This window comes from Haemaphysalis longicornis, unplaced genomic scaffold (genome assembly GCF_048455015.1).
Source record: "Haemaphysalis longicornis isolate Haplotype H1 unplaced genomic scaffold, Haemaphysalis longicornis Haplotype H1 scaffold_6, whole genome shotgun sequence".
Lineage (NCBI taxonomy): Eukaryota > Metazoa > Arthropoda > Arachnida > Ixodida > Ixodidae > Haemaphysalis > Haemaphysalis longicornis.
The window spans coordinates 20,780,066-20,797,896 of NW_027526407.1; the positions used below are offsets into that span (position 1 = coordinate 20,780,066).

The 17,831-nt window shown below is 45.8% G+C and overlaps 1 protein-coding gene, 1 long non-coding RNA gene and 1 other non-coding gene across 3 annotated transcripts in view; all 3 read left to right on the forward strand.

Annotated features, from left to right (window-relative positions):
* The window catches only part of LOC144142284 (uncharacterized), a 102,507-nt gene extending 100,560 nt beyond the window's left edge, over positions 1-1,947 (forward strand). Inside the window, exon 19 of the mRNA XM_077673659.1 lies at positions 1,722-1,947. Coding sequence (XP_077529785.1) covers positions 1,722-1,841 — 120 coding nt within the window. The 3' untranslated portion in view covers positions 1,842-1,947. The remainder of the gene's footprint in view (positions 1-1,721) is intronic.
* Positions 1,948-4,716: 2,769 nt separating this feature from the next.
* Trnas-gcu (transfer RNA serine (anticodon GCU)) lies at positions 4,717-4,789 on the forward strand. Its single transcript has one exon. It is a non-coding gene; the product is annotated as a tRNA-Ser (tRNA).
* A 3,906-nt stretch (positions 4,790-8,695) lies between these two features.
* Positions 8,696-15,971, forward strand: LOC144142285 (uncharacterized). Its single transcript, XR_013316937.1, has 3 exons — positions 8,696-8,886; positions 13,686-13,896; positions 15,853-15,971. It is a non-coding gene; the product is annotated as an uncharacterized LOC144142285 (long non-coding RNA).
* Positions 15,972-17,831: the final 1,860 nt, after the last annotated feature.

Genomic DNA, 17,831 nt, shown 5'->3' on the forward strand with positions numbered 1-17,831 from the left:
TGTACTTTTAATGACGCGTCTAAAATTTCGCTTCTCCGATTAGAGTTATCCAAACTACCCGTAGAAAACAATCGCTTTATATTGCCTTGCAGCTGTATGGAGACTGATTATTAAAGAAGGTAGTCTTTCTTGGCATACTTAAAGGCAGAAATTTTGGTCTGTCTGTCTGTGACTCGATTGAGCCAACCGGCCAAAGCGAATCTAAAGCTGCGCAATAGTCTTATATACTCACAGCCAAATCTAGCCGCCTAAGTCCAGTCTCAATATTTATACTTGTCAACATTTTTGAGCAAGAACAAGGCATTAAGCAAACATGAAACAGAAAAAATATATAAGTGACATTTGCAGTGCTCCTTTATTAGAAATATATAGATGCTTGGTTCTGGCGCTAGCAAATGAAATAGTACGTCAACTGCAGGAAGCGGTCGCGTGCTGTTGCCCGCGCTACCATAGCTTGTGGCAGCATTTAACAATCCAACGCAACGGCAACGAAAGGTTCCACTAGACATATTTCAAGTTCCGCTTGGAACGGTCGTGCAGTTAAGCAACGTAGTTCTATAAACGCTGCAGTTGGATGCCTCGATTCACGTGCGTCTCCGTGGTGCGGTGACGCTGGCATCGAGGCACCCGACTTGGAGCAGTGAAAGACGTAAATTTTAATTGACTTGAGCGAGCCTCTAGCGTGTTATCTAGGGACGAAGAAGATGGGAGAGTAACAGCATGAGAGGTTAGCGTGAAAGAGAAGGTAGGCATTTATAGGCAGGAGCGCCAGGAGCGCCAGTCGACTATCGTCGTTTGTCGACATTTGCAACGAAAGGAGCAGATACGCGGCCATTTTTCCCCGTCAGCTTGCTTGCCCACGTCATCTGTGCAACTGGCTTTAATGTCACATGAGAGATGACGTACGCATCTCCCCTTAAATCACTACCGGCTACGAAAAACATCCCACATAGCCTATCGCAGGTCATGCAACGGTAGATTTCCTCAAGAAAAGCTGTTCATTCATATGATTCTTCGCCACGACTTACGAAAGCTTTCAGAATACAGTTGGAGACCTCTATGAACCCTTTTTACGATTTGGTTCCCGTTTGACAGGCCTGGGCTTCCAAAATTTTTATCTGCTTGCTTCCAGTTTAAAAACAATAATTCTGGTAGGATGCCATCTTTGTTTGACAATGCTGTTTTTCTCTTCCCTTCTATTCAGTCGTCCTAATCAGTTCCTAATAAAATATAGTGCCAAACCGGTGACGTCGATTACTTGACCCTTCTTCATCGAAACGCCATGAAATCGGCGTATTGACAGGCCTGTGCTTCCAAAATTTTTATCTGCTTGCTTCCAGTTTAAAAACAATAATTCTGGTAGGATGCCATCTTTGTTTGACAATGCTGTTTTTCTCTTCCCTTCTATTCAGTCGTCCTAATCAGTTCCTAATAAAATATAGTGCCAAACCGGTGACGTCGATTACTTGACCCTTCTTCATCAAAACGCCATGAAATCGGCGTACTTTTTTGTATTTCGGGATTTATTCTTTCTTGTGTTTCTGCTTCGTTTTTAGGCCAATTTTCTTTTGATCATCATCACTAAAGCCCGTTCGCAGCTACATTATAGAAACAAAAATGCAGAGGGAAAGCATCGTTTATTAAAAATGGACGCCACACAATCTTATCCTTTTGATAGATTCCTCAGTTACACGACTTATTGCATGTGCTCTGTTTTATAGGTGAGCGCTGGAACACGTCAGAGGAAAATTGAAGAGAGACTGGCAGTCGTCGAAGAAAAGTTGAGAAGCTATCAGTTGCCCTTCGAGCAACTCCTGCGAAGCATTTCCGATTTGAAGTAATGCCTTCACTTTCAAGTGAACTACGAACAACCGTAAACTTTAGCACCAGGGGCCATTTCTTTTGGAGTGTTCAAGCTTACCTAATATATTTTATTCTTCAAGCCAAGCTCAGTGTGCTTGTTTATTGTGAACAAGGTGGGGTTTCGGAAAACGCGGTACTTTCCTCAGAGGTGGCAGTGCCTGGTGACTTTGTGGCTACACATAATTTTGAAAGCAAAAACTAGAGCAATAAAAGCACACCTTTACTTTAACGTTTCCGACGGGGACTGTCCTACTTCAAGAGTGCATCAAACAGATTTTATTTATCAGATCAAACTCTCAGCGTGATTGTACTCACTTTTAACAGTGCACCAAAAATGAGAAAAAAAGTTCAGATAGGAGGAAAGGGTGAGTAGTGATGCGCAGATTAGAGGGAAGAGAGGAAATTTGAGGTGTTCGACGACTTTCAGTGGCAACGGCGGCAAGATGAGCAGAGGTCAGGCACGGCCAGGCGTGTGTAGCCAGATTTACGGACACCCTGTGGTTAAACGTTTTAAGTGCAGATAACTTTAGGGGCTCGTCTTGTCGTCGTAGCTGGCTCGCTGTACCCAATTAGAACCACACGGCGTTTCCTGGTAGCGGCTGTCGTCGCGGCGTGATCCGTAGGCTTCGAAATGCAAGCGGTTTATACAGTCATAAGCGTTCGGAAGTCGTGAACCGCTGAAGCTTGTCATACATCTCCCAGTTGTTTAGCGCAAAGAAAACTGTAGGTGCATTTGATGGAAAATACACGTAATTAACCGGCTGCTTCCCCGTTCATTTATTTGGGAACACTCTTTGGGTTGGTTTTTACGATAGTAAGCGAGAAAAAGTGGCAGTCCAATGTCTAAACGTGCGGGAGAAAAAGCAAGCGCAGGAAGAACAGAACTTCTTCTGGCGCTGTTATAGGCAGGGGGCGCGCGAGCACTGCGAAGGCGGGGAATTAGAATGTCATTGGGTGATAGCAGTGACCGGTTAAAGGCGCTACAGCCCATTATAGCGAATCACTGCTGTGCTCTTCTGACAGCATTCTCATTAAGTGGAAGGCTGTACTTTTGTTAGATATTCTTCACACTCCTGCCTCTGCAAGAGAGGAGGTCCCTGTTTCCCGTAAGGGCAGCACAGCCATCTCAACACCCATTCACCGTTGGCGCCATGACCTACTCTCCTTTAAGGTCCAGCGGTCGTTATGGTCGTGAATCGTTTGCGTTGGTTTCGCGTTCAAGGGGCTATTTAGGAGCAAGTTTCAGCAATTTTGTGACACGAAGTAACAGGAGTATCGCAGAAATCGTTCCAACCTTTCGTCGAGTGTTGCGAAGAAAAGTAGCGAGGCAGCAACACCGTCACCGAGGGGCTTAGCTGGCAAGAGGCTGGGATATGTAGAATTTTTTTCGCGGCAAATGGTGGAATGCGAAAATTAAACTAAATAAAGACAGTTGTGATGTAAATAAAGGGCTAAGAATGCGCAAGCAAGAAAGAAACCCTTCCAAAAAAATGTGGTATACATGGACAGAGAGATACTGAAAAAAGGTAGAGCTTTTTAACACTGTTTGGTGTCTTAAAAGCATTCGAATTGCTACCATTTCTTCAAGGTTTAAAAACAAACATAAACACATAGGCACTTAATAATCGTAAAACACAGAAGAAAGGACATGAATACATTATTTTTTCTACCCTAATACTGCAGTGGGAATGTAGAGGCTTTGTCTAGTTTACCACAAAAAAAGGAGGCGAAAGAGACAATTTATCACTAGAAGTGTTCATCATGCCGACTGGCACCTAATGGTCGTCGCGGCAACTGCAGTGTAAAATTGATGATGGGATGGTGAATTTCATAAACCGTGCATCAGCAGTTGCACCTTATGCAATGAGCAAGGAGCATGTAGCCGAAACAGACCAATGAAATAAAAGTAAACAAAAAAATTACACCATCTTGCCGTGGGGAACCATGAGGAGGATGCGAAGCATTATGGGGGTTCCATGTAGGTTCCGTAGTGTTGCCGTTATGTTGTTTCATTTATCGGAGCACGAATGGGAACGTAGTGTGAGCCTATTGCATCTTCAACTGTTACATTCGCAAATCGAAAGAAAACACCGAATCGACAAATACAGCCTAAAAAGCGAGTGTATGCTTTTTTCTGAACGGCAGTAATATTAAGCAAAGTTAGAAAGACTGTAGTAGAATTTAATATCCAACGCGTAATGTTTCTTTAGTTTAATATGCACAAAGAGACGGTGGTGCTTATTGATAGCACCTGAAACGAGTTTGCTGTTGAATAGCGAACGCTTCACGGGCAAAAGGCGTAAGTGATCCAAGCCTACACTTCAACTTCAAACACGGCGTTCGTGAGATTCAAGATAAAGTGCGAATGACTCCAACCACAGACAGGCGTCACAGGGCCCGGGAAAGAAAAAGAAAAAAGAGGCGTGATAGCAGTTTACGTTATTCACGGAAACGTGGCTGGATAGGGAATACCGAGATATATATTTAATAAATAAATAAAATACTTTCATTAACGATTGAAATGGCTACACCAATTTATTGCCCATTGCACTCAGGATAGATCCGTTTATCAGCTACACAGCAGTTCACTCGAGGTACCACTCTATCCGGTCAACCAAGCAAATGCAGCGGACGACAGCAATGTCCATACGATTGGACTCAACTACGCGATTTGCGCAGTTTCATTGGGCAGTGCAGACCGTCAGCTTATACTGCGTCATGCAATTGCGAAGATTGAACGACTGTGTCGCAACGTGTGATCTACATTGCTACTCGCCAAGATTTACTTGCCTGCTGCATGTACTGGTAAAACGTTTGCATCAGGGTCCACGGGATAAGCTTAGAGTGTGACCCGCCGCGGTGGCTCAGTGGCTAAGGCGTTGCGCTGCTGATGCCGAGGTCCCGGGTTCGATTCCCGGCTGCGGCGGCCGCTTTTCTGATGGAGGCGAAAAGTAGAAACGCCTGTGTGTACGAGATTTCGGCGCACGTTAAAGAGCCCCAGGTGGTCAAAATTGATCCGGAGCCCTCCACTACGGCGCACCTCATCGCCTGCGTTGCGTCGGCGCGTTAAACCATACAATCAATCCAATCTAAGCTTAGAGTGTGATAGGAATGGACTTTATAGTAAACATTTCTCAATTTTTTTTTTAAATGTGCAATGCTTCCAGAATGTACTAAAAAAAACATATCCAGTACTTAGAATAGGTGTTCACAAACTACCCCAGAGGAAAACGTCTGTCAGATGTGCACCACAGTATACACTTCCAGAAAACGAATATTATGCCGCCGGACGCGCGGTTCACCATTGAAAGAGCGATTGCGCGGCAGCCGCGCTCCGGCCGGTCTCTTTTCGAACACCAACTGCCACAAGAATACGGATAATCTGTGGTCGGTCGCTTGTCATGCTTCGGCTGAACACCGCTTCCCGAAGAAAAAACGGATGCCATAAAGCCGTACTTCAGCCCTTCTGTTTATAAACATCGAAAGCCGAAAAAGAACTTAAGTTCTTTAACGAACTTAAAGAAGTTTCTTTAAGTTCTTTAAAGAACTTAATAATAAAAGCGCTGGTTGCCGAATGTTGGCGGTTCATCGTATGATCAGTGGCTTCCAGAACCTGGGTGCTGGCCGGACATGCCAGAAAGCGGCCATAGACAGGCTGGTCCTGGGACACAATTTCTGTGCCGCCTGGAGACGCATACATTGCGGCCCACATTTCTTACAGTGGTATGAAGGAGAGGATCAAAGAGCAGCGCGCTGACAATTGCATAGTATAGAGGTGAGTGCTTCGCTCAGGCAACAGCAGTGCAGACAGCAGGCTCACAGCGATTGTTTTGTGACCTGAGGTGAGCCGTGCACTCATAGGCACTCAAAACCATGGAGCAAGAACAAGACAGAAGGGGAAACAGCGTCTCGTAGGGCGATCAGGTAACGTTACAAACGATCGGCGAAGGTAACGCTAGCGGCTTCTGCCACGCGAAAAAAATTAGGTGAGGCTTAGCTCGGCTATGCCAGGATATACCTAGCGTGAGCTAATGTTCAGCTGGCTATTCTTATGTTTCCGGGTGGTCTAGGTTTGGCTGATGATCATTTTTACTGCTGCTTAAACGATTTCCAATTCAATCTAATTCAATCCAGTCCAGTGCAGTCCAGTCGCAGTGGCGGCGGCTCTGGCGTGCCAGCTGTGTGCCGTAAAACGGCACTGCTTCTCGCGCATGCGCAGTACGTCTCTCCAGGAGCCACGACAAACTGTTCAACCTCGGCCAGTGTAGCTCACGCTACAGAAAACTGCTCCGCCGATGCGACCGGCGTTTCACTGCGCAGACCGGAAAACAATTTTGCCCGCTATTTTGACCACGAGCTCGAATGCGGACTTCTGATACGGCTGCTTTCGATCTACACCTGAAGCAGGACATGTCTATTTCCCGCCTTCGGAAGCAAGGCCTGTAATGAATAGCTTTATGAGCTACCAGTTTCCCCTTTCGCTATATTGCGCTAAGCGACAACATGGAAGAAACGTAATGTGAGATACCACTTTGCAAATTTCCGCCCACACCTATTTACGCTTTCTCTTTAACTTCCCCTTTTTTTAATGTTTTTCCTCTTTTTCCCCATTGTTCGCCTTCAACACGTGTAGGATAGCAAACTAGGCCACAGTCTGGTTGATATTCCTGCCTTTCTTTTGCCTGTATTCCTTCCTTCCTTCCGCCCAACTCAGATTAACCGCGACCTGCTACACGGCTCAATTTGTTTTTTTTTCTCGCCGAGGGATTTTTATTACTCAGGGGCCCTTTAGCGTCTCTCGCGCACTACTTATATGGCCCGCAGGGGCGACGCTGCCGAGCTTGCAATGATACCCCGTACACATCGTGTGGAACTACACTCACAACATTCGATTTCAACGAGAAACGGAAAACGGGGACATATGAGTAATGAATGCTTACACGTATATATTCTTTCCCAATTTGCTGCTACTTAAAAAAATCCACAGGAGCACTATCGCAATTTCCTCGTTAATACAACTTTAACGCCCTCTTTTCTGTGCATCCTGAAACCTATGCTGACCAGAAACTAAATTGATCGTGCCATTGTAGATAACAGTTAAACGCAGTTAAACGGCTGCGCCTTTCCAGCACTCTCGATCCGAATAATTTCAGGGCCGAGGCTTGTCCGGCGTCCGGCGTCCGGCGTCCATGCTCACGGCACAGCACCGTTAAATCAAAAACATATGTGAACAAAAGGTTCACAAACGGTTAACAAGAACAAAATAAAAAGTTCACAAAAGGTTAAAGAAAGAGAGAGAGGGAGAGAGAGAAAGAGTGTGAGACAGAGACAGAGAGAGAGAGAGAGAGAGGAGAGACGCACAGCACCGTGTAAATGGAAACATCTGTGAACAAAAGGTTCACAAAAGGTTAACAAGAACAAAATAAAAAGTTCACAAAAGGTTAGAGAGAGAGAGAGAGAGAGAGAGAGAGGCTAAACAGTTTCACGTGGCTCCTGGAGAGCCGTGCTCAGCTTGCGCGAGGAGCATTGGATTGGATTGGAATGACTTAGATTGGATTGAATTAAATTAAATTTGGATTGGATTAAATTCATTTGTGTTGGATTGGATTGGATACTGTACACACGCTTTCTCAGTCATTTACATGCGCGAGTGGGCAATGTCACGGGTTATTTACGGTAAGAACGATCCCTAGTGCTTCCCCCGCTCGTCATGATTCGCTTCGTGGAGATGCGTGAATTTTTCTATTACACAAGAAACGATAGAGAACGTTGTGTGAGAGAGGATGTATTTGTTTTTCGTGGGGCGATACTTTTACTATCATTGCGTAGCTTGAGGAAGGGATACTTCCCCCAACAGAGGTGTCGCACCCTCGATAGGTCACGTGCCCCGCTTCCCCAATGCGATTGACGCCTATGCCTTCAATTAACTTGCCCACGTGCACATTCGTTAGGAAAGTGATGAAGCCACCAGAGATTCGAGGAATCGCGGAAAATTGTGGAATCTTCATCTCTAACCACTCCTGTCGCACTTCATGTAGTGTTCCGCTTGGACCTGCGACGTGGATGACGGCGACCACACCAGGGAACTTTCCGAAGTTCTTCTAAAACTACTACTGCAATCTTTGGTGAGTGAGTGGTCCGGGAAGGCCAATGCGACGGTGTCTCGGCTTGTAAAGTTGGCGCAAGAACCCCTGTCGTGGGATGTTGAGGTTTTGATATCATAGCAAAATCAGAATCGCATTTCATGCAACTGTATGTAACTATCAGCAATATTACTAAGTGACTAAACCACGTGTAATGAAGTCCTATGTGCCGCGAAATGAATATGAATTGTGGTGTTTTACTTCGCGCACGGGGGAAAACGTACACAAAATTTTGTTATGTCTTAAACATTGAAAGAGGTTGGCAGTCATGAATAACAAGTGCCGTCGCAAAAAGAATATTTCTGTTTGTCCCCGATTTTATTATATTCCTGAGGCCAGAATGAGCAAGCCAGGAAATGTAAAACCCAGCGACACAGCAATGCAAGACAGAGGGCACTCTGTCGACGCGTAATGCTGCTGGTGCGAACGGAATTTAGCTTCCAGCTTCACCGAAATAAGCTCGGCCGCCGCTAATCATGTCTGTCTTTTAGCAGGCGTAACACTAGCGCCGGTAAATGACTTATGTAGAGCATGGAACACCGGTAATAAGCACACACTTCGAAACAAGTGGCCCAAAAGCCCGCGTCCCACGGGCCGCGATCGCCGCTACCATCGACGGGTCCCGAAACAGGGGCGCCGCGGTGGCAATGATGGGCTCTAGGCGCCGTCCGTCAGTGCGCCTTTTATCCAGCGGCCGTGCACATACCGACCGAGAAGCGGAACAAACTCCGCCGCTACAGAAATAAAAAGAAATGCGCGGCTCTTATCGGGTTATGCACACGACACGCTTGCAAACACTCCCCTGCTGAAATGAGATAAGCCCAGAGTTCCCCCTTCTGCCGTGCAAGATGGGCGACGAGCAGCGACGATTGCCTCATGGGTTCGTTCCTTCAGTTTATTCGCCATGATTCGTAACTATGCTTCGCTGAGTACAGAGCGGGTTGTAGTTTAACTAATTATGTCACTAATACAGAAAGCTTTCACGCATTGAACTAGCGCCGAGTTATTCCAATACGCTTGCCTTTTTGAGGGCCTTGTAACGTCTCATAGAGCTGCACAGAACCTCAGCGACGTATTTTTTCAACAAACTTGACCGACATTTCATAACACCAAGTTTTCTGAACACCCGTTTTTGAGAACCAGCGTTGTGCGCAGTGCATCGAGTTATGCCCCTGTCACACGGCAAAACGTAGGGCACTCAGAGCGAGTGACTTTCGCTGTGAATGTCATTCGTTTTGTACGCTACAAAGGAATACTAAGTGGCATTCAGGCGAGTGTGGTTCGGTGATCGAATGAATTGGTGTAACACATCCCCTTTAGCTTCTGACGCAAATGAGTAGCCTCGTCAGGAGTGTTATAACAAATGGTTGTGCACTGTGTTTGAAACATACCAATAAATTGATATTTTTAATTTCGTTGTATTTAGAAAAGGTAGTGTCTATTATCCCGGCAACCGGTAGAATTACCGTCACAAATTTCTCACGGCAGTCGCTTCTTATTGGCTAAGCACGCTACGAGGAGATTCAATCTGATAAATATCTCCCTAAAATGCCTTGTCTGCAGCTGCCCCTGTAGCGCTGTGGTATAGCGCTCGGTTTTAAACGAGAAGGTCCAGATTCGAGTCCGACCTTGGGAAGGTTTTCTTTTTTTTTTTTTTTAGCTTTCAGAATTTTTTGGTCATCGTGATGTTGTTAGTGCTTTTTTTACTCTAGTTTTTACTATATCAAGAGATCGACGCACAGGACTTCTAGAATTGGTTTAATTATGCTCATTACAGGTTGTGTTCTGTGTCGTTGGGCTGGGTTAGATTAGGTTTGTTGCAATTTGACAGGATTTGGGTGGGCTTTGACGCGTTCAATTAGGTTACGTAAGATTCGGTCAGGTTATGTTACGTTAGGTTACGTTGGGACGTGATAATAATCGGCAAATTACCGGCCAGCCAGTTTTTATGAAAACTGCCGTGAGAATTTCCCGGAGGTAATTCTCACGGCTGCAGCGAGATTAGACGCAGCCTTTAGAAAAAATCAAAGAACACCCTTGCAAAGCTCCGCCATGCCGCTGCGACTTGTGTACGAATTCGTTACTTATTTGTGTCTGCTTGCAATGTAAATGTCACCTAAAAAAAGCTGTGCTTTTTTTCTTATGTAACGTAATTTTTTCTTTATTTAATTAAGGCGAAATGTTAAAAATATTATGAACGCACTTACAATGTTATCTTACATGTCTGCAACTTTCGTAATGGCCGCTGGTATCATTATGGAATGAGTCTTCACCGTGTACACCCGCACAACCAAACCCAATATACTTTTAGTTGAAGTCCTTCGGGTCGAATAACCATAGATTTACCTAGTGAAAGTGCTATTAGCCACATAAAGCCATAAAACATGGTCTAGAAACCCACCTGGAAGCACTACGCTGATGTTTAGTTTAACGAGGCACTGTTCTAAGTGTAATTCAGTGGAGTGAAGCGCGGTCAAATGGCCCGTTACGGGGTAGCGCGGTAGATTTAGCGCACTTTTCGTCAGTTTCGGAGGAACGCAATATGAATTTTTCTCTTCGCAGCCAGCACCCGCATAATCTTGGCGTAGTGGTTACGCAAAGACTTGTGTTCATCCGTTTACGTTTCGAAAATGGTCTGTTTGCTAGAAACGTTGGGATGCTGAGTGGCGTGTTAAACTGCTTAGCTAGGGGCGCACTAGCCTGACAAGTTGGCGAACCGGAAGAAAGGAAAGCGTCGTTCACCCCAAGAAATGCTCAGATTATGCTTCAAGTGATTTATTACAGCAGAAAATTTATGTGGGTGGTGATAGGACACGGTCAACATTACTGCAAAATTGTTTCGTAACGTATCTCGATTGTCATGTGGTTAATTGGTCCCCTGAAGTATGGAAACATTCCTAAATGTGCCCTTTCAATATTGAATTCTTGTTTCACTGAATATCGATGTCCATAAGTCCTGTTAGAATGCAGCGGAAAAAACTCTACGCTCCCCCCCCCCCCCCTTCCCTTGGAAATTGCCTCGCAGCCCAATTCGTCCTGACTTCCTTCTTTGTGACAAAAATCAGCGAATGCCTCACTATTCCTTCCACGCAGACTAAAGCGGTAGGAGCGGAGATAGCAACCAAAATGCCTCAACTTCGTACCGAGCGATCAAGACGAAATTCAGTAATAATTATCAGGAAAATTGTTATTATATATTATGTGCCACGTCAGGAATGCGAAAAAGAAAAATTGGCGTAGTATGATTGATTAGCGGTAATTCTAAAATGGGTGGGTGAGTGAATTTATCTAACTCTTATATATAGCTGCAGTTTGTAGTAGTATGCTTGATTTACCTACAACTTTCTATATGTGGAATTTCTATGACGTTAGTTAGCATGCTCCTTAGAAGGAATAAAAGTCTAGGAATTTGTCCTCCTTCGCAAATTTGCGTTCGTTAAGATTTGAGAACATAACTAAGAGAAAGACTGTAGCTGAAAATATTAAAAAGTGTAGTTCTACAAGGCCTGTAAATGCGAAGACCTGAACATTGTAGACAATCCGGGTAACATAGTGGCTAACGTGAAGAGCGACTAGAAATAAGCGAACAGAGTTTACTGAATAGAGGGATAAAATAACGCAGATAAAAAAATCGTGCCCCCCTCCGCCTAACGACGATAATAGTTCAACGCGAAGCTTTCTCGTATAGGATTGTTTGGTTGATCAATCCCACACTTCGATTATGTGCTACTAAGTGGAGGTACGCCATACTTTCCTTGAATACGTACAGTCTTTGTCAAAATTTTGTGGGCCACGGCAACCGTGTCCGGAGCAGGCGCGAGGCCGAGCAGGGGCGCTTCTCTTGTCGCTGTCAGCTGGTTACGTGGCTAAAGAGAGTGAGGGGAACTTTCGTGCTTCCTTTCGTTGTATTGCTGCCGCGATAAGTGCAGCAGGGCCGGTTTCTCAGAGTAGGCGCACATCGCTTCAGCGCAGGTACTTTGCGCAGCACTTGTCGCGCCGGACGTACTACAAAAGCAAGAGGAAAAGTTCCCCTCGCTCTCTTTAGCCGCGCAACCAGCCGACAGCGGCAAGCGCAGCGCCCCTGCTCGGCCTCGCGCCTGCTCCGGCCACGGTCGCCGTGGCCCACAAAATTTTGACAAAGACTGTACAGCAACTCTCGGGTGTGCAGTCCGTGGGACTAGCTTTGGGTGTAGGGTGTACGGCGCGAATCGGCACCTGCTGCTTCGCGTTCACTTCGACCATGTCAAAATGGAGTAATTAAGTAGACGCCGGCTTCATAACGCGAGGGACGCAGGTTATATTCCGCCCACGGGAAGCGTTTTAAGTGCAGAGCACTTTAGGGGCTCGCATTGTCGTCGTAGCTCCCTGTAACGCTCGATGTCAAGCGACTGCCGGAGTCCAGCTGCGCAGCGAGATAAAGGACCCAGGTTGAGCCCGGCGTTCCTTCGTAGGGCGTCCCGTAGAGGCTTTGAAATCCAAGCGGTTTAAATAATCATAACCGTTCGAAACTCGTGAAACGCTAGAGCTTGTCATACACCTCCCAGTTGTTTAGCGCAAAAAAAAAAAAAACTGCAGGTAGTTTTGACGCAAAATGTGTGTAATTAACCTGCAGCACCCGCGTTCATTTAGTTTGGAACTGCGATAGAAACAAAAAAGTGGTAGTGCAACGCCGGCACGGGCGGGAGGAAAAGCAAGCACAAAAAGAACTGAACTCCTGCTGGCGCTGTTTCAGCGCGCGAGTACTGCGGAGGCGGGAAATTTGAATTGCACTGGTTGGTAGCAGTGAGCAGATAACGGCGCTACAGCCAATTATAGCGAATCACTGTTCTGCACTTTGTCAGCTTTCGCGTTGAATGAAACGGCTTTACTTTTTGGTCTTTCACTTCACCCACGATTAATAATCATCGTCAGAGAAAGTTGGCTTTCCTGTTGGGCGTATTGGCGTAAAACGGCATCAGCGCGGACACTAAAGCGTCGTCTTTAAAACCAAGATTACTTCCGTGCAAGAACGGAATTAGATGAAAATTTTCGCAAGAAGCCTCCGTCTGCTGCGGAAGTAAATATGCTGGCGTAGTTTCGAGTGGTATTGTTTCGCCTGTTTCACAAGCAGTCTCATTTTTTCTCTTCTCTTGAAAAAGGATAGACATTGTACTCCTTCAAGCCTTTTCTAGTATTGAACAGTGGACTACTTCTGACGCTAGAAAAGCAGCTGTACAAGCATCCCCCATCCTGCGGGCGTCGTAGGTGGTACAAACTGGGGGGCGTTCTAAACACCTCGAAAACACTGCGTAAGGCCAACTATCCCCAGAAAACTTGTGATGAGAATAACGGATATGAGTTGGAAACGAGCGTATTCCGCATAAAGCTAACTATTGTGAAAGACATCTTAAAGTAAATGGAGACAAAGTAGTCAAACTGCCAATGATATGTAAATTGGAACACTCGCACCTGGTGAGCTATCAGAGCAACACGATGACAATTAGCCATTATTCCCGTCAAGAAGGGATAGAAGGCCGAGAAATCCATAGATCGTAGAGGTGAGCCAATTTTGGTGGAAAATAATTGATTCTGGTGTCGATAGACAGAAGCAGTGGAATCTGTATGGCAGCGGGCTTGATGCTGCAGTGAACCTAAACATACACTGATGGCGATGTTGATGACGGTGATTTTATTTTCCAGCGCCGTCGTCCGGCTGAACTTCCCACTTCGTGACCTCCTGACCACGCTTTGCCATGAACACCCAGAAGAATTCGCAATGTGCGTGAAGTGCGGCTTCATCGCAGAGTTCTTTTACAAGCTCCATTGTGCTCACTATCTTTGCGATCGCTGCATCGGGTCTGCCGGGTCGTTCACCTGTTGGAAAGACGGCATCAGGACTAAAATCCAAACGGTAATATCGGTTCTTGTTCTCCCATCAAAGCCGCATGTTTTCTGCGGAAACGAAGAACGTGTAATTGAAAGGGTGTAGTTGCTGCTGTGGCGACACATACCTCGACACTTTAATATATATGCGGGCAGCACGTTACGGTAACAGCTAATCAGAACTTTCTTGCCTGCCAAGAACGCTGATACACGTCACTTTTGAACTGAGCGATACCCATGAAATATTTATGAGATTGACATTTTTTATTGCGTCTTGATATCTCGGGTTTTACAATTCACCTTTCAGCCCTATATGCTCTATTTCTGGCCAAACGCGTCTTTATGTGTGCTTTTCCTAATATTTGAATCGTGCAAGCATAAAGCAAAAAATTGAGATTGTGGCAGAAGTAATCAGCCGTTTACAGGTATGACATCAAATTAGGCCATCAAGTAATTAAAATTTTAAATTCCATCAGAACATTTGCTGCTCTTTTTCTAAATTTTGGAATATACTGAGCCCACTTACAAAAAATAAAGCTGGTTATTCAAATATTTTTATATTTACAGCATTGTCACCAAACGAGGACTGTGGCTTTGGGGTCGCCCCGACGTCAGCCGGGTATTAGCTGCAGCGTCTTCCTCTTTCTAGCATGCAGCTCTAGTGTTGTATGTCGAAGGGAGCATTCTCTAAATTATCGCCAAGAAAACCAGTTGTATTTTAGTTTTCTCTCCCATTGCTAGAAGAATTTTCGGTTATGTAGAATACGAGCGCCGGAAGGGTTTTAAAAGTTCGGGATCAATAAAAAGCAACGACAAGTACTGTTTCTACTTACACTGCTAGTTAAAAAAACCATGCTCCTAGATGCACCTCCGAAGTAGGTAGCATGACTGGAACGGTACACTGGACAACATGGTCAGGCAAACTCTCATGGTGTACCAAAAACCGCGGTTACCTTTCCTCGTGATGTCAAGAGCAAGGTGTTTTGGATGTTTTAAAGACGATAGTCTTTCTTTGTATATCTGTCTGTCTGTGACTCGATTCAGCCACCCAGCCATAGTGAAACGAAAGATGCGCAACAGTCTTAGACACTCACAGCCAAATCTAAACATATAATTCCGGTGTTTGTGTTCACATTTTTCAACATTGTTCAGCAAGAACAAGACATTACGCAACTATAAGGCCGCAAATCAATAGATAGGTTCCATTCGCTTTATTAAAATTCGTGGATGCTTGGTTTTTGCAATAGCAAATGAAATACTACATCAACGTCAGAAACGGCCTGTTTATAGATAAATGTTGCAGTGGAGAGCCTCAATTCACGAGCATCTCCGCCGTACGGCAGCGCTAGTATCGACACACCCGCATCGGAGTAGTGGAATGCGTTAAATTTAAATTGACTTCAGAACCTCTAGCGTGTTATATTGGGAGGAACGCGACGGAAGAGTAACAGCATGAGAGGTGAGCGGGAAAGAGAACGGAGGCCTTTATTTGGCAGGGGCGCCGTTCGACTATCATCTTTAGGAGACATTTGTAACGAAAGGTGAACATACGCGGCCGTTTTTTGTCGTCGAGGTTCATGCCTAGTTGGTGAGAACGATTGACGTCGTCTTACTCTGATAATTTTGAGCAAATGTAAAGGCCACAAAATTATCCCCTGATGTTTCTAATAGTCTGTACCGAAGCGGTCCAGAATGACGTGTATTGCGCGTTACACCGGGGATGTCTTCCGCAGCGTGGAGAAGAATGCGCCCTATGTGTACGGCTTGCTTTTCTGTCCCTAAGTGAATTTGCTTCGTCTTGTAGAAACAAATGAGGTAAAATGGATGACATGGCTATGTTCGTGGGATTTTTTCGAGTTATTCTGGGCCGGCGAACGTTCTGTACTTCGAGCCAAAGTTCGCGTGAGTCAGCGGCATGCGCTTTTGGCTGCGTGTATTTTGTCGGTGCATTCACTCTGGGTTTTGTGTTTTTTTTTCTTTCAAGCCACTAACCACCCCCCCAACTCGCAATGCTCAATTGATCGAGGCTGCCATGCTGTGCCCAGGATGCAGTCAACCCATCATGTTTAAAGATATAAAGGTACCAAATACTGTTTGTTAGATACTGACGATTTCTTGTTTCATGTTGGTAAGGTAACGCATTAGAGACATTGTTTGTTTCGGTGGGGGATATACAGCTCTACCGAGCTATTTAAGCACTGTAGTCTTTCACAGCCCAGCTAAATGCGCATATTGGATTGCTTTTGAATGTGCCAACCCGTCACAACAACATAAATTCCACCGCCTTAAACATTTTTATGATAATGGGTTGTGCCAACCAAACGCGGTGACTGCATAAAAAACAGCGACACACAAATCGACTTTGGTATTGATCCGCACAACATGTGTTCCGAAGGAACGGCTACTGTTTGTGTTGAACGTCATTGGACCGTGAACGCTTGTTTCATTCAGTACTGTACGGGGTGCAGCACCACTCACATTTGAATATGCACGCGCGGCAGTGGCAACGCCGCAGCACAAAAAATGCGAATATCACACCAGTGTTACACTGGCCAAGGTTTAGTAGTTCTGCGTGGCTAGTGGAGAACCGTGCTGGACATGCGCGAGGAGCAGCGACGTCACACGGCGCACAGAACGTTGCTCGCTGCCCTGCATCTCTCACACACCCCACACGCCCAGCGTCTTTGCCGACCTCCGTTCCGCACGTGGCGGCGTGGTCCACTTGATGATCATGCGAGGGGTGGCCGGGTGTGGAACCGATGGCTCGTGCGTCGCCGCGACGCCGGCGTGCGCCTGTGGAACCAGCTTAGCTCTGGGGCGATTGGTGACGCTACGCTGGAGCCGCTTCACAAATGTACATGTGTCACATAATGCGTATACCGTGTGTGTGTCATTGAAGCAGCAGTAAGCATGATAATCAACCTAATCCTAGACAACCAGGAAAGCGTATAATAACCAGCTAAACCTTAGCTCACGCTCCATATATCCTGGCATAGCCGAGCTAAGCCACAGCTAATTTTTTTCTAAAATATTTTCTTGTTGAAGTGTGCTACGCAAGTAGCCACGAATTCCAGTGCTAATGCCAAGTGTGTCCTAAGATCAATTTGAAAATAAATCTGACCACGGGGGTATTATGTAAAATCATGAGATTAGCTCTCGAATTGAGGTATTAAGGAATCGAATGAACTCGCGTTTATTGCGATAAAAAGAAGCCGTTCTGCGTGACCAGAGTATGGCGTGATGGGTCGGAAATGGGGTAGGAATAAATGAGTGGGGTAGAGAGTCGTGAGGACAAAAGCCAATTGCCGCGATCAAACGCGCCTGTTCCTCAAATAAAGTACAGCGCAGTGAGAGCTAGTTCTTTCTGTGACGTGGATCTTCGATTGGATGAACGAAAAGTTCTTAGTCTACCAACTGAACAACGCTGTGCCACTTACTAATTGCCTTGGGGACTCGACTTGAATTGCTTTTACAAGGAGACCGTCCTGGAGTCCACGCCCGCTGCCCGCTCCACATAGCTTCTTCATTGTAGTTTGGTCCCACAGCTGTTTTTAGTCGCCCGTGCAGTATAACGCCGTAGTAGTTCTTGCGTTAATTATATTTCCCACCGACGCGTCCCGCCGACGCGTCGCCGGTGTGAGCAGCGTGCGGGGACGGCTGCGTAACCATTGGCCGCGCCATCTACTGGGTGCTCCGTGAGAGAAAACCGCCGTCCCCCTCCCCAGCCGCGTTGGGAGTTTTTGTCCCGCACGCCGCGAAAGAACCGTTGACTCGTAAGGTTGAAAGCTTTGGTTTTAAAATATAGCCGTGTTTAAATTATTTCATAGCCACCGATTGATGCTAGAAAAATAGGCCTGATTGTTTCGGTAAAGGGACCAGCGTTTCCCAGTCCGGAGGCACGTCTCCACACGTCGAGACGCCCTAGGCGGATTGAAAACTCAGAAGGTGCAGTCTGCTTTGCGA